This window comes from Glycine max, chromosome 2, assembly GCF_000004515.6.
Source record: "Glycine max cultivar Williams 82 chromosome 2, Glycine_max_v4.0, whole genome shotgun sequence".
Lineage (NCBI taxonomy): Eukaryota > Viridiplantae > Streptophyta > Magnoliopsida > Fabales > Fabaceae > Glycine > Glycine max.
In genome coordinates, this window is record NC_016089.4 from 11,047,758 (window position 1) to 11,062,399 (window position 14,642).

The 14,642-nt window shown below is 32.7% G+C and overlaps 3 protein-coding genes across 3 annotated transcripts; 2 read left to right on the forward strand and 1 right to left on the reverse strand.

The window, feature by feature from the left end:
- The first annotated feature begins 398 nt into the window (after positions 1 to 398).
- On the forward strand, positions 399 to 3,377 carry LOC100499984 (uncharacterized). The gene is made up of 2 exons (XM_003518711.5): positions 399 to 816; positions 2,097 to 3,377. The coding sequence occupies exon 2, from the start codon at positions 2,243 to 2,245 to the stop codon at positions 3,029 to 3,031; it is 789 nt and encodes a 262-aa protein (XP_003518759.1). The 5' UTR covers positions 399 to 816; positions 2,097 to 2,242; the 3' UTR covers positions 3,032 to 3,377.
- Positions 3,378 to 3,745: 368 nt separating this feature from the next.
- LOC100802532 (remorin 1.4) lies at positions 3,746 to 7,224 on the reverse strand. Its single transcript, XM_003520053.5, has 6 exons — positions 7,104 to 7,224; positions 6,276 to 6,316; positions 5,744 to 5,992; positions 5,069 to 5,273; positions 4,849 to 4,930; positions 3,746 to 4,494 (listed from the first exon to the last, which is right to left on the reverse strand). The coding sequence occupies exons 1-6, from the start codon at positions 7,127 to 7,129 to the stop codon at positions 4,297 to 4,299; spliced, it is 801 nt and encodes a 266-aa protein (XP_003520101.1). The 5' UTR covers positions 7,130 to 7,224; the 3' UTR covers positions 3,746 to 4,296.
- A 1,662-nt stretch (positions 7,225 to 8,886) lies between these two features.
- Positions 8,887 to 12,128, forward strand: LOC100803057 (heparanase-like protein 2). The gene is made up of 9 exons (XM_014766548.3): positions 8,887 to 9,093; positions 9,205 to 9,241; positions 9,650 to 9,830; positions 9,943 to 10,097; positions 10,196 to 10,429; positions 10,523 to 10,712; positions 10,793 to 10,918; positions 11,208 to 11,307; positions 11,503 to 12,128. Exons 1-9 carry the CDS (start codon positions 8,887 to 8,889, stop codon positions 11,827 to 11,829), a joined length of 1,557 nt encoding a protein of 518 aa, XP_014622034.1. The 3' UTR covers positions 11,830 to 12,128.
- Positions 12,129 to 14,642: the final 2,514 nt, after the last annotated feature.

The following is a 14,642-nucleotide window of genomic DNA, read 5'->3' on the forward strand; positions in this document are numbered from 1 at the left end:
ACAAATTAATAATTTTATTATTAAATGACATTATAAAATCTTTATATTCTCACTACATTCTAGTTCTAATTAAATTCTTTTTTTTATTCTATATTTAATTAAAATACATTAATAGTTTTTTTTATATATTTTTTTGTCCACTTCCATATTATTTATTAGCTATTTAAAAAACTTCACACTCAAAGTACATGAATTTATAATAAAAAGGTTAAACAAAATAATTATAAAATGATTCTCTTCATGCAAAGACCCCCTCTTCATCTGTTTTTTCTATTTAAAATTATAAATTGATAATTATATAGAACACATATAGACTATTAACGTTTATTATCTCAACTTAAATAATCATGTAATTTTTTGATATTAAATCTTAAGTGTTGAATCATAGAATTCAAATTTAATCATCTAAAAAATTGATAAGTATATATAATCCGGTGAAGACGCAGAATTGACCGGCGGGCGGCCTGCAATTCTGTTCCTTGTTCGATTAAGTTATAAAAATCAATAAGGCAACGCCAGCCTCGTTTTCCAACCAAAACTTCCAAAACCCATTCTACGACGTCGTTTTTTTTTCACCTTCCGTTTTTTCCCCTTTGTTTCATGCCATTCGCAACGGTTAAAGAGCGAGAGTGACTGAGAGCGGTCGATCGATCGATCGAGAGAGAGAGAGAGAGAAAGAGAGAGCCCGATCTTCCTCTATCGATCTCTGCTCTTTCCTCTCCGCTTTCCAGATTCGCCGCATTTTGCAATTCCTAAAGAAATCCAAAATCGAAATCGCGTTCCGTTGGCTCTCGATTCCCACGCTCCACGTTCACGGTGGGGTTTTTATGTTTTTCCTTGCAATTTGTATTTTCCCCTTTTCGACTTTGGTTTCAGTTTTTGATTTTTAATTTGAAAAGTTTCCGTGTTTGTTAGCTTTAAGACGGAGATAGTGTGAGATAGGTTTTGTTAGTTATGATTTCACTTGTTAATCTCGAGATTTTGCTTTTTGTTTTTAATTTTAATAGATCTTTGTGATTGGAATTGAAATTTGTTATGATGCTGTTTTAACAGCTTTATTCATTTAGAACGGGTTAGACTTTGAAATGTGATTGCTCTTTGTTGAGTTGAAAACGGTTGATCAATCGTGGTGATTGTGCTCATTGTGTTCCTTTGAATTGAAAACGGCTCGCAAGCAATGTGAAACGAACACGCAATGTGTTTTTTTTTTCTTTCAGTTTTCGACATTTGCGTCGGTCAGAGTAAGGCTAGGGGTCTTAAATTCTCAGTTTTGTCACGTTTCCTGAAATTGTGGGAAATTGCGCTGTTGATGAAAAACTTCATTCACTATTTAAAGTGTAAACTCTGTTTCTGTGCTGCACATCAAGTAAAAAGTTGTTTTTTCCAACGTAGTTAGTATCCGTTTGTCATAATCTTAGTACTTGTTTTATTCTTAGCCTTTTTAAAGATGTATTGGCGTGGCGCTGTGATATGATAGTCTTTGGTGGCTTAACTTGACAATTTCTAATTAACACTTTGTCTGGGTCAAGGTTTTTAAAAGTTGCAATCCTTAACGTTGCGGGAAGTGGCAGACAAATGTGGCCACAATTGTGGTCACGGAGAGCCCAACAGCCTTGTCGTTATGACAGAAATTGTGATCGGACCGTTTTTTAAAACCTTGGTCTGGGTTGTTAAAATTTTAGAATAAATTTAATCATGTTGTCTTAAAGATTATGCTTCTTATTAATGGGAGAAACAGAGTACAGTATTGCCAACAATTGTGTTCCCATCTCTTTCCTCAAATTTTGTATTTTCTTGCTAATGGATGCCCTTTATAACTTATAAAAATTTCTGGCTTTTCAATTTTGACATAGAATCTTATCTTATGGTTTTAATGAGTCTATTTGTCTTGGATGTAAGAGAATGCTTGATAAATTAGTTGAGTTAGAAGTGCTGTTAAAAATGTGATATATACCAATGACTGGTAGTACTTGGAAATTGTGTTAGTTTTACTTTCTGCATTTAAATCTTAACTCTTAAATAACATTGATTGTATTTATTTTATGCAGTCATGCAATAATTAATTTATTATTTATTTATTTATTTATTTTTTGTAGATTTTGATTGAGATGAAACTTGAAAGGGCTTGATAGTCAACAAGGGAAGAGAAAATGCTGATGCCCAGGTTCATGGGAAAGTGCTTCTGTTTTGGGCAATGGCTGCAATGATTACTGCCTTTGCATTGTAAATTTGGTCATCTTTCATGATGTGGAGTTTTGCATCAAATGCCCTTACAAGCATTGGATTGAAAAGAGGCTCCAAACAGCCAAGTCAAACTTCTGCTGAATGCTCAGATGATGAGGTCTGCTCTAATGCCAGCAGAGACGAAGGGCTGGAATGCCCAATATGTTGGGAATCTTTCAACATAGTTGAGAATGTGCCCTACGTCTTATGGTGTGGCCACACCCTCTGTAAAAATTGCATCCTAGGACTGCAATGGGCAGTGGTGAAATTTCCTACTCAGCAAATCAAGATTCCATTCTTCATTTCTTGTCCATGGTGCCACCTGTTATCATTCCGGATCATTTACAAGGGGAATCTTAAATATCCTTGCAAGAACTTCTTCCTTCTCTGGATGGTTGAGAGCCTGAATGGTGATAGGCATAAAGTCTTTTCCACTTGCACAGACAACCAACCAATCTGGTCTCCCAAGTGCAACCTTCTGGGAAGCCAAGTTACTAATTGTAACCTAAGAAGGGCCTCAGTAAGTCCTTGTTCTAGATTGTTGGGATCTAACCGCGATGTTCGTGACAATGATGGAGAAACACACCACTTTTCCCTTCATAAATCCCTCGATTTCTTCCTTCACTTTACATCCAAGTTCCCATTGGTTGTCATTTTCCTTCTGATTGCCCTTTTCTTAGTTCCCTGCAGTGCTGTTATTCTAGTCCTATACTTTCTAGTCACTATTGTTTTTGCTATACCATCATTCCTCGTCTTGTACTTTGCATACCCTACGATCCAGAGGCTGGTAAGAGAAATAACATCTTAAGATATATATAGCCTTCAGCAGACTGTTACATCATGTCAATCCGACTTCAGCAAAGAGCAATATATATCTTTGGATTGATTGTTGTACTTTGGTAATTTCTTTCTTTGTTACTTTTAGGTTTTGTATTCTTATGGTTCTATATCTTTTGTAATTTTTGTGCAACTTTCGTATCAACTTTAAGTTGAAAATCTTGAGAGGAACTTTATTTTTTAGCAGTTGTATTTTTATTATTAATTTCCTTTTTTTTTCTTTTTCTTAAGTGTGTAATTATATTTTGTACAGAGAACAAGGTTCACTTGCCGAAAAGTTGATGTATTCGAATGACTATGGCTATGTGATCCTTATAGAAAATGTTTCATGCAATATCTAAGTCCGGGGCTTGATTTGTACCTGAGATTTAAAATGTCGTTTCGGCCTATGCTTTTCCTGTTACCATGGTTTGAATAATCGTCAGATTCTTCATTCTGTCGCATAATGGTCATTGGTCACTGTGTCTATTTTAAAGAAAAAAATGTTTTTCTAATTAAAAGATATATATTAAAAATTATGATTCATAATATGGAAGTTTTTTTTAGAAATGTAAAAACTTAAATGAAACTGTTTTGCTGCATTTCCCAGAAGTAACAAATAGTTGTAGCTTGTATAAGAAAGCATAAAAAGGCTTTATTATCACTTATTAAGCTCTGGATTGTCACTTGTTTATTTTCTGTTGGATTATTTTAGCTCTACTTTTAGTTTTGCATATAAACAGAGTGGATGTAGTAGCAATTTTGGTATCCCATCAATAGTCAGGATTTTCTTAATTTCAAAACCTTTTTAATTTTTCCAACTAACGTTCCAGAAGTTTCCAGTTGGTCCCTCCAATGTTTGTCTTACTCAGAAACATGACTAATTGCTGAAAGTGAAAAACCAAGGGGAAAATAACAGTTTGGGTTAACTTGATTAAACAATTAAACTCTGTAGTTTCATTACATGATAAATCATTTTATTGGTTAATTTGTCATTCCTGAAAATAAAGTTGACACTCAAACTGGTAATGTTTTTTTTTTATACCAAAACTAAACTCTAAAGCAAGAAAAAAAGCAACTAATTTACACAAGTAGCTCGTGTATCTGTTCAACTTTTCAGTTTTTCTTTTTCCAATTTTTATAGGAAGATGCCATGCTTTAGTAGGAATGAAGACTAAGAGCTATATATGGATAGAATTATGAAGCATATATTTCTGTTAGTTCCCCAAACCCAGTGATGCTACATAATTGGTGATCTCAGAAGCAGAAGCAGAAGCAAATGCCAGGCATCTCGCCTGTTGTTCGAATTACATTTGCCTTCTCTTTTGTCTTTTGTTCTTCATTCCTCCGGCTTTCTTCCGCCTTGGTTCTCGCTCCATCTGCAATTTGATCTATAGCCGTAATCTTATTCTGAAAATCTTCCAAAGCTTTCATCCTTCTTTGCGCAACTCCTCTCTGCAATTTTAGAAAATCGTGATTAGGTACCACATACTAATTTTATGGCTTAATTTACCAAGTTAGACCAAAGGCTCATCTGACATTGCCTGTGGAAGCATTTAACGGCTTAATTTAGATGAAATTTGATTACAGAAACCCACATGTATGGCCAAGTAGATTGTTTCATTAAAAACAATTTAAATATAAGGCTTAAATGAATGAGTCAAAAGTTTAGGGAATAAATTTTGATGTTCCTATTTTACTTCATATGTTATAAGCTGTTTGATGAATCACATGCTGATATGCTCAATCACAAGAATCACATGTCATGAGTCTAATTTCGGTTAGATATAAAGAAATGCAGAGTGAAACCTCTTCCTTATCCAGCTTGCGTCTAGCTTTCATCTTCTTTTTGTTTTCCCATGAATCTATCACCTCTCTCAACTTGTCGTACCTGACAATTTCTTTGCCATTAGTATAAAGTGCATGTAATAATGCATGAATCAAGCATGGTATCATTTATTGAAATTCTGATTGAGAACTGCTTCTTTGGTAGAAATTCAATGTAATGTAACATCCAAAATCTAAATACCTTTGTCTGATCTCTTGAAACTCGGCTCTCTCCCATTCATCTGCTTTTGTGCGCCTTTCGGTAACAGTTGGTTGTCTTACAGGGGAAGGCTTTGTTGAAGACTCAGGCTTTTCATCAGAGAAAGTTGAACTCTTTCTCATTGATGGTGCAGGGGTAATGGTCTCTTCTGGCTTCTTACCTTGGTCATTCTTAGATCTAAATGAACCTGAACATGATGCACACATAATATTTGAATTCCCCTGGGTGAAATCGACTACATGAATCACACAGGTCATTTGATTTTGTTGAAGACTAAATCTTCAAATATATTATTCGACATTAGATCCCTTCTAGAGGATAAATATTATTCCCTCTGTTTCTAATTATAAGACTCTTTCAACTAATTCATCTCTCTTAAGAAAAATTGTTAGTTTAGTTAATCAAATATGTCAATTATTTATATTATCATTTCAAAATTATCTTTTTTTTTATCTCTCTATCGACTTAATTGATTTTTATCAATGTTAGGAGAGAGAACAATTAAATAAGGACATGTAGGAAACAAAATAATTAATTAATGTATCTAGAAATTAGAAAAAAGATTTTACAAGAAGAAATAAACAAATTTCTAAAAATGATTTTATAATAAGGGAGGAGAGAGTATTAATTAGTGGAGTTCTAGGTTCTCTTCCTTACCTGACAATCGCTTGGAAGCACTATTAAGTAGGGGAATTGGAGGTTTTGGGCCATCAACCTTGCTTTTGGTCTTTGTCAATGAGGCCTCTAGGGTCTCACTCTTCTGTTCAGAAACATCTTGCAAGTTGATTGCGAATGCAGCAGCAGCTACCGCAGCAGCGTGGTCCATGTCTCTGGAGTCATGATCACCACTCCTTTTCCTTGAAAACTGTTTCTGGAGCCAATTCTCACCACCCTGTTTCTTCTCTCCTGGAAATGTCACCAGAGTTTCTTAATAAATTGGCTCATTGATTTTAAGACAAAATCTGACAGAAAATCTTCATTCATTCATGTGTTTCAATCTTTGGTTAAATGGAATATACATTATTTTTTTTACCTTTATTCTTTAGTCCCTTGTTTTGGTTACAGGTTTACAGAATATCACAAATTCTCAGCTCCTTGCTTTTTACATCTTCACCATGACACCCTTTCCTAATATGCTAATAGTAACACAGATAATAAAGACCCCAAGGGGAGGGAAAAATATATATACCTTTGAAAGATTGAGTCTTCTGAAATGTTATTTTCGAATCCCTGGTAAGTGTTCATATAAACGGATAGCAATTGTGAGCACCTTAATCGTGGTTTTATAGAATATGTGAAAATATATTAGTTGAACGAGAAACTACTTTATGCAGCTACTATTATGAGCATGCATCCAACTACTAACACAAGAAGAGAGACCGCAGAGAAACGAAATTTTATGTAAAATGATCATGTTGATAAAGGAGAAATTACTATGTGGTTCTGAACCTATACTTTGTTTTTATTGTATTGGCTAATTTTTACATGATATGTCATGTAATTGCCTTTTTTTTTTTTTTGAGTCAAAGACTATGTGTGCCCCCAACCTCCCGAGTCAGAAATTAATTCCACTAGTGGTGTGTGACTGCCACTAATCTAAGGGAATTTTACACAAGAAAAGAACCAAACAATGAACCAAACAATGATTTTCCTGCTAAATGGATTGTCTCCTGTATATGAATATAATAAAACCTTACACCACTGCACCAATGCTATAGGTTCATATAATCGGCTTTCTAAAAAGTCAATAAAATTTTACTGTGCCACATGAAAATTGTCTGGGACTATGACAGTTTCATACCATGCAATAATTTTTGGTTAATTAGATATCTAAATTCAAATACAAATAGTTCATATTGAATATATTGCAAACTGGCCTCGATAACATAGTTGATGCAATCTTTAAATATTTAACCAAAATGTCTCCTTAATTATCAAGAGATCAGTTCGGCCGGATATACGAGTGGCATGAAATAGCAAAACATGTTGGCCCCAATGAAAATTTAGAAGCACTAACCTCATCTGATTCAAAAAATTCTCCATTCTAGTTCAAATTCTGTTCCCAGGCTTCCCTTCTATGTGTCATCCATTGGCCATAGGCAGGTGCTTTTTGAAATATATAGAAGAAACCTTGGAAAGGAAACTTTTTAGGTTTGTCATAAGACTGTTTATTTGGAGGAGGGCAAGCAAGGCCAAAAATACTTTGCATGTGGTAATTGGTTTGGAACTCAAGTGCCTTGTGAGGGAAGACAAGTATTCTTTTGTTCTTTGTAGAATTAGCTGTCAGTTTAGGATCTTATTTGACATTCTCCACCACATGCATTTTTCTTTGTTTTTGCTGATGATTTTTGAAGAATCCCTCCCCAGTTGAGTTTTCCAGCAAATTAAAACAATATGAAATATTGCTTTCTATTATGTGTTCAGCATCTAAGAGGATAAAGGACGGCAAATAATAAAAGACACACATGAGAGAGCTTATATTCACAGTGGTCACTTTTTGTGCTACAGAATGTTTAAAAGGTCACATTTTGAGCTTTTCCTGAATTGATCTGCATATAAGATTAAGGTTTTGTGGAATTTCTTTGCAGCTTTTTGAGAAAAATATATAATGACCAAGATTGTGCATGAGATGGACATCCTTTGTAGGAGAAATATTTCATGATCGATCGATAAAAACTGGAAAATATTTTTTGTACATCATATTTTATTTAACACCTAAAAAAAGAGAAAAGTACACATATGATAGGTGATATAATTTTATTAAAAAGAAAATTAAAGAAAAATAAATATTAGCAAAGTGTTTGATATTCCGTACTCCGCACCAACAACATGATAAAAAAAAAATGATAATGTGAAAGATTGTCCTGATGAACTAGGATTTGGTGTAACTTCAGTTTAGCATTGAAATTGAAATATCCTAGATGAAATCACGGTGCATCCAATTTTTTTGTTAATAAACTGGAGAAAAAAATAATAATTAAAATAAACCAACAATGTAATTTTTTTAAAAAAAATCTCATCTAATACAAAATCCATCATAAATGTTGAGTTTCATAATAATTTAATTAAAAATTATTCCAATAAATTTTTAATTAGTTAATCATGTAAGTTTTTTTAAACTAGCTGGTAATTAAACTTAAAGAAAAATGAATAAAAAGTGTGAGAAAAAATAAAATAAGAGAGAAAATGGAGAAGGCGGTCTATAACAACTGGTTGAGTTGTAAATTTTTGGTACTATCTTATTCGATTTTCAACTCAGAAAATTTAATACGAGTATTAATTATGTAAGAAAATTTTTTAATTTGTTGTCTGTTTAAAAGATTGAGTCAGTTAAGAAGGATAGTTAATAGGGCATATCCTGTGCCCAGTATATATATGTGGGAAAAACTGTTAGCCAGCAATTTTTGGCTACAAAGTCTGACATATATGGCATATGTTCGACCAGAAGTTGACTTCTGACAATGAAAATCGTTTCGTCATGCAAGATAAAGCTGAGTTAGGAATATTTTTTGGTACAATTTTGTTAGTTTTTTGGTACAGACCGAGTTAGGAATATGAATATACTATAGATAGATAAAATAAAAGCACAAAGTACAATAAACAGATTGAAATCCTAGAAAACAGATAGATACATGATCCTAATTAGAATTTAAGACAAACAAAAAAAAAAAACAGCTAATAACTTACGAAAAAGTAGTGATTAGGTCGATTAATATTGGCATGTAGTAAGTACTAGTAACGATATAAATACCAAAGACCTTGTGTGGTTCTTTTCCATCGATCAATTTTCAATTTTCACAATGGATTTGAAAGTAACTCTATGTTATGTTGTTCTTTTATTATTATTTTCCCTGTCTTCAGCAGAAGATGTTAAACTCGAAGTGAAAGGGGTGGCAAGCATCGCTAACACAGATGATAATTTTATCTGCGCAACATTGGACTGGTGGCCTGCTAATAAGTGTGACTATGACCAGTGTCCATGGGGACAAGCAGGCATTCTCAATCTGGTATTTAACACTAAGCAATAATGCACCATGCATATTTTCATCTTATTTTTTTTAAAGACTTATATCCTGTTTTCGTTCCTGTATTTTAGCTCTTTTTTTCAACTTTTACAGGACTTGGATAACAAAATTCTAACAAATGCTGTCAAGGGTAAGTTTTCTTTTTCTTAAGTCCAATCATATTGATATTCAATATACCACCGAACGCGTAGATCAATTGTCACGGAGTTGTTCTAACTTAACCAGATGTCTTGAGTTTGAGTCTTGGATATGCAGCTACCTCCTCAGAGGGAGAGTTGCCCATAGTGGTCCCACAAGGCTCGAACAGGATTGCTTCCCGTGGATGATACATGTGATCTATACAAAAAATATTGATATTCAATACAAAATTTTCATGCAGAAAAAATATTATTAGTCCTTCCGGTGATGTTTGTATTTGTATAAGTAGTTTTCATCCTTATTCCTGGAGTTTCTTCATTTCACAATACTTTATATGATATATAGAGAAGAGTGGCTGCATTTCACATTACTTATACATGATTAATCTAAACTTTGACAGCATTTAATCCCCTGAGGATCAGATTAGGTGGCTCACTGGAAGATCAGATTGTTTACCAATTTGGGAAGCAAAAGAAATGCCCACATTTCAAAAAGAAGGCTGATGGTCTTTTTGGTTTCAGCCAAGCCTGCCTTCCCAAAGTGAGATGGGATGAAGTAAATGACTTCTTTAACAAAACTGGGTACCGCAATATTATGCTTTATTTAATTAATTACCATCCTTTTTTCTCAAAATTGTTATGATTGTTACCATAACTGTATTAATTCTCACATGTATTTTTATTTGTTTTGCAGAGTGAAATTAATTTTTGGGTTGAATGCTCTCACTGGGAAGAGAAATTCTGCAGAGGACAAGAAGAACTGGGTTGGAAATTGGAATCCAAAAAATGCAATAAGTCTCATGAAGTACACAATATCAAAAGGATACAAAATAGATTCATATGAATTGGGTAGCTAAAGTCTTTCTTCCTTTAATTGGCATTGAAGTTTTGAAATTTGAATTGCATATCCGTATATGACTTGTGATTTTCAATTTGATTCTTATTAGGAAATGAGCTATGTGCTGAGGGGATATCAGCCAGAGTAGACAGTGTTGAATATGCTAAAGACATCACTAGGCTCAGACATATAGTTAATCTACTGTACCCAATTGCTTCTACAAGGCCTAAAGTGCTAGGACCTGGTGGTTTCTATGGTAAGGAATGGTTTTCTAGCTTCTTAATGAATGTTGGGCCTGGTGTGGTTGATGGAATCACTCACCACATTTACAACCTTGGTGCTGGTATGAGTTGATTCTCTTCTTTGGCCTTGTCCAATAGTAATATATATTCCTTGGTGATTGGTTTCTAATAAAATGAAATTATTCCAAATGAAGGTGTTGACAAGGATCTCATCAATAGGGTTCAAGACCCATATTTATTGAGCCAAGTTGCTGAAACTTACAAAAGTGTAGCTCAAGCAGTCAAGGAATTCACACCATGGGCTGGACCATGGGTTGGGGAATCTGGTGGAGCCTATAACAGTGGTGGCAAAGATGTGTCAAATACTTTTGTTAATGGCTTTTGGTCTGTCTATTAATCTGCCAATAAATTGAGTTTTTTGTTTCCTTTTGTCAATGGTAACATAAATTTAAATTAATATCTAGGTACTTGGATCAGCTGGGCATGACATCAACCTTAAACCACAAGGTTTATTGTAGACAAAGTCTAATCGGAGGAAACTATGGTTTGCTAAACACCACAACCTTTATTCCTAACCCGGATTATTATGGGTAAGTGATCATATGTGTGTCTGAGGCATTTGCCACTAATGAATGTCTAATTCATTAAAAAAAAAAAATTATTGGCAAATGTTAGTTTTTAATGGTTAGTTTTTTTGTTAGCAGTGGAAATCGAACCCTAAACCTTCCCTTCCTTCCTTCTCCTTTTACTACCAAACCAACCTTAAATTTATAACTCCAATTCATTTAAAACTTAGCATGCACAATTAATCATTAGTGTAATCATATGGTTTAACAGTTATATTTGTCAAATTAATAAACATGCCTTCAATTTGATCAGAGCTCTTCTGTGGCATCGACTTATGGGAAGCAAAGTGCTTTCTGTTTCTCACGAAGGATCTCCATTTCTGCGTACATATGCTCATTGTTCAAAGAAAGGGGTAAGCTCATTTATATAATGCTACAGATAAATAATCAACAGAAAACAGTAACAATTGATTGACGATGAAATTGACAATAGCTAATGATACAAATTAATTAAAACCAAGAAGGTTTTATATCAGCTAAGATTCTGAGTCAATGCCATTTATTCTTAATCTTGGTCTTTTAAATTACTTGTCATACCTTCTATTCAGCCTGGTATCACTGTGCTACTCATAAACATGTCCAATTCCACAACTTTCAATGTGTTCCTCATCAATGACATGAATCTGTACCCGGTCCTGAACACAGTACGAAGTGTACCAATGAAGATGAGGGAAGAATACCATTTGACACCAAGAGATGGTAACATTCAAAGTGATGTGGTGATGTTGAATGGAACTCCATTGGTGCTGACCAAGTCACTAGACATTGCAGAAATGAAACCAAAGCTGGTTGATCCATCTTCTTCAATCAAAGCAGGGCCTGATTCCATAGTATTTGTACAAATCAAGAGCTTCAATGCACCAGCATGCGCATAATATAAATCGACAAGAAGACAACAATTTGTACGGTTCTTCAATGCGCCAGAATGGAGTTAGCATGCACATAATATTAATCAACAACTAGATAATAAAAAAATGATTTCTTTGTGTTTTCCTTTCGCAATTGGTTCTTTCTTCTTATTTCAGCTACCATGTCCATACTGTGTATGTCTGTATATGATTTTCCTTTTGGTTATTTCCGTGTCTTTATTAATATCTGATTTATATAAAATTTTATGTGCATGATTGTAGTTAATAACAGAGTATTTAATGCTTAATAGATGCAAGATCATGTACTAGTTCCTTCCATAGACAGAAAATGCAAAACATTGCCTCAATTTCATGTTAGAATTTGTTTACTTATTTTTTTAATCTCTGGAAATTGAAGCAGAGAAGGCAAAAGATTGCCTCAATTTCATTAGCAAGTTTAAGCAACTAATTCCAAGGCAGGCATGACTCTGTTTGCATGTTGTAAGCTTAACGTAGAGCCATTCCTTTACCTCTATTTTCATCAACAAGCACATCAAGCAGTATTAGTGCAGTTGACAGTTTAAATTATGCAAACACAAGAGCTCAACTTTTTTTTTTTTTTTTTTTATCACAAAGAGACAGTGAATAATAGTAGAAATTAACTTTTTAATGCATGTGCAAGAGGTCAAAGGAGCAAACAATACAAAGTTCGTCTTGTTGTAAATAGCAGTTTAAGCTCCACCTTTCCCACATTGTAGGGTGTGTTTAAAATAAGTTCTATTCGTTGCACATTCCATAAAACATGGTATTTTTTTTTTTTTTGAAGTTAAGATGGTATGATGTTGAATATTAAACCTTGTCACAATACTGCAAGTTTCCAGCTCCACTTTTTAATGGATTGATAAAAGATGGTATGAGAACCAATATAATGGAGCAAACAATACAGATATCTTAACATTGTACAGCTACATGTTTGCCAAAGCTTATACTATAATAAACTACAATCAGAACTTAAATGAAACGAAGAAGAAATAAAATCTTCAAATATGGATGCATAAGTTTGAAAATTTGAATCTCAATTTGGCTAGAGCCTAGAGTTATGCTGACAAGGAAGAATATAATTCTGAGTCTTAAAATAAAGCACACTGTGCAGTACAACTGAATAAGGTGAAAATCTGAAATTCGAATAGAATGAAATACCTCTCTTCTCAATAGCGTCAATTGAAGCGATTATTTTAAAACAAAATATGAAGATATTCAATTAAAGGAAAAAGTGTTTAAAATTCTTAATTCAAACACTACCAAACTAGTGTGAAGTTATTTTGACTTAACCAATAATTTTGAATTCAACTCCTGTACATGTGTGATAAGTACTCAAAGACAAAATAATAATACTTGTAGGTCATACCAAACAAATTCTTAATTCAAACTTCCAAGGTGATATATTAAATTTTAATTACATAAAAAATTTACACGAAATAAATAATCAATATTGTCTCTAAAATATTATCATCTCTCTTAAATAGTCCATAAAATAATAAACTATTTAAGTAATTCTCAAAAGTATTAAACCTCCATCACTATCATTTCTAAGTTAATATATTTCAATAAGAACAAAAGTCAAATAAATTTTTATAGTTATTTTTGGTCGTGTTCTCCAATTAGGAATATTAGAGTTAATCTCCATAGTCTATGTTAAACCTTTATTAAGAATATATTATTAAGGAAACACTCTAGTTCATTGGAAAACAGCAAAGTACTCATAATTAAAATTATCTGCATTTAAGTTTGATCTTTTTAAGTAAAATTCAATGAGCAATTTGAATGATTTTTTTTTTAAAAAAAATGTATGATTCATACAAAAATTAAAAACAATTTATACAATCATTTTTCGTCTTTACGTCTCTCCATCATATTTTATAGTTTCCTTTTTTTCTCTTTCTCTTAGTCATATAAAATTTACTATGCAAATAACATTTCTCTTAAGATTTAGAGGACTACTCATAATTTTTCATTTATTATTAGTATCTTTCAAAAGGACAAATAACAAATGAAAAAATTTATTGACAAATAATATTAAATTTTTTAGGAACTAAAAAATATCATGGATCATACAAAAATTATTTTATCAAAGAGAAAAAAATTACTAAAAAATAAATATAAAATTTGGACATTTATTAATTAAATATGAAAAACATATTATACTCTTTTCACTTTTAGATAGGTTTATATACTAAATACTATTTACATACTTATGAGAACCCTAACTTTTCTAATATATTTTTCTTCATTAGGATGTTTCTTAATTGCATCTGAAATTTATGCCTGTTCAACGAAAAGAAAAATGCATGTGATCCCTGAATTCTGTACTTATTATTTTTTTTTCTTGAATTCTTTAATCTTGTAATTGGCAAGATCATGTACCAGTTCCTTCAAATTGAGACCCTAAACCTTATAAACACAAAATCCAATCCTAAGAAATAGTGAAGCTTCATAAGGTCTCTTTATTCATGTGCAATTAGTCTGCATTTTCCCTAAAAGTGTGTGTAAGCTCAAAGGAGTTAATTATCTCACTGAAATTTAAGTTATATTATTCTGCCGCATGTGGATCGATCTTGCTAAAGGTGTGACTTCTAGGCTTAACTTCTCGCAGATCTCTTTTGGTATTCATGATATCCTTCCCGTTCATTTTCAAATTTCATCTTCAATTTCAATGTTAAACATTGTTTAATTATTATAATTGATCTCAACTTCAATTGTTATAGTATTTATTATTCTTTCAGTTTTTCTTTTAAAATAATTATTTTTCCCTTAGAAATAGTAATAATTTGACACTCACA

Bases quoted from the DNA above. Each gene is read 5' to 3' on its own strand.
- LOC100499984 (XM_003518711.5), top strand. From the start codon at position 2,243: ATGATGTGGAGTTTTGCATCAAATGCCCTTACAAGCATTGGATTGAAA.
- LOC100802532 (XM_003520053.5), bottom strand. From the start codon at position 7,129: ATGGAGAATTTTTTGAATCAGATGAG. The intron at 5,993-6,275 runs GTATATATATTT...TGACATTTCCAG, and splicing joins GAAGACTCAATCTTTCAAAG to GAGAGAAGAAACAGGGTGGT. The intron at 4,495-4,848 runs GTTTCACTCTGC...CTAAAATTGCAG, and splicing joins GCAAGCTGGATAAGGAAGAG to AGAGGAGTTGCGCAAAGAAG.
- LOC100803057 (XM_014766548.3), top strand. From the start codon at position 8,887: ATGGATTTGAAAGTAACTCTATGTTATGTTGTTCTTTTATTATTATTT. The intron at 9,094-9,204 runs GTATTTAACACT...CAACTTTTACAG, and splicing joins AAGCAGGCATTCTCAATCTG to GACTTGGATAACAAAATTCT. The intron at 11,308-11,502 runs GTAAGCTCATTT...CCTTCTATTCAG, and splicing joins CTCATTGTTCAAAGAAAGGG to CCTGGTATCACTGTGCTACT.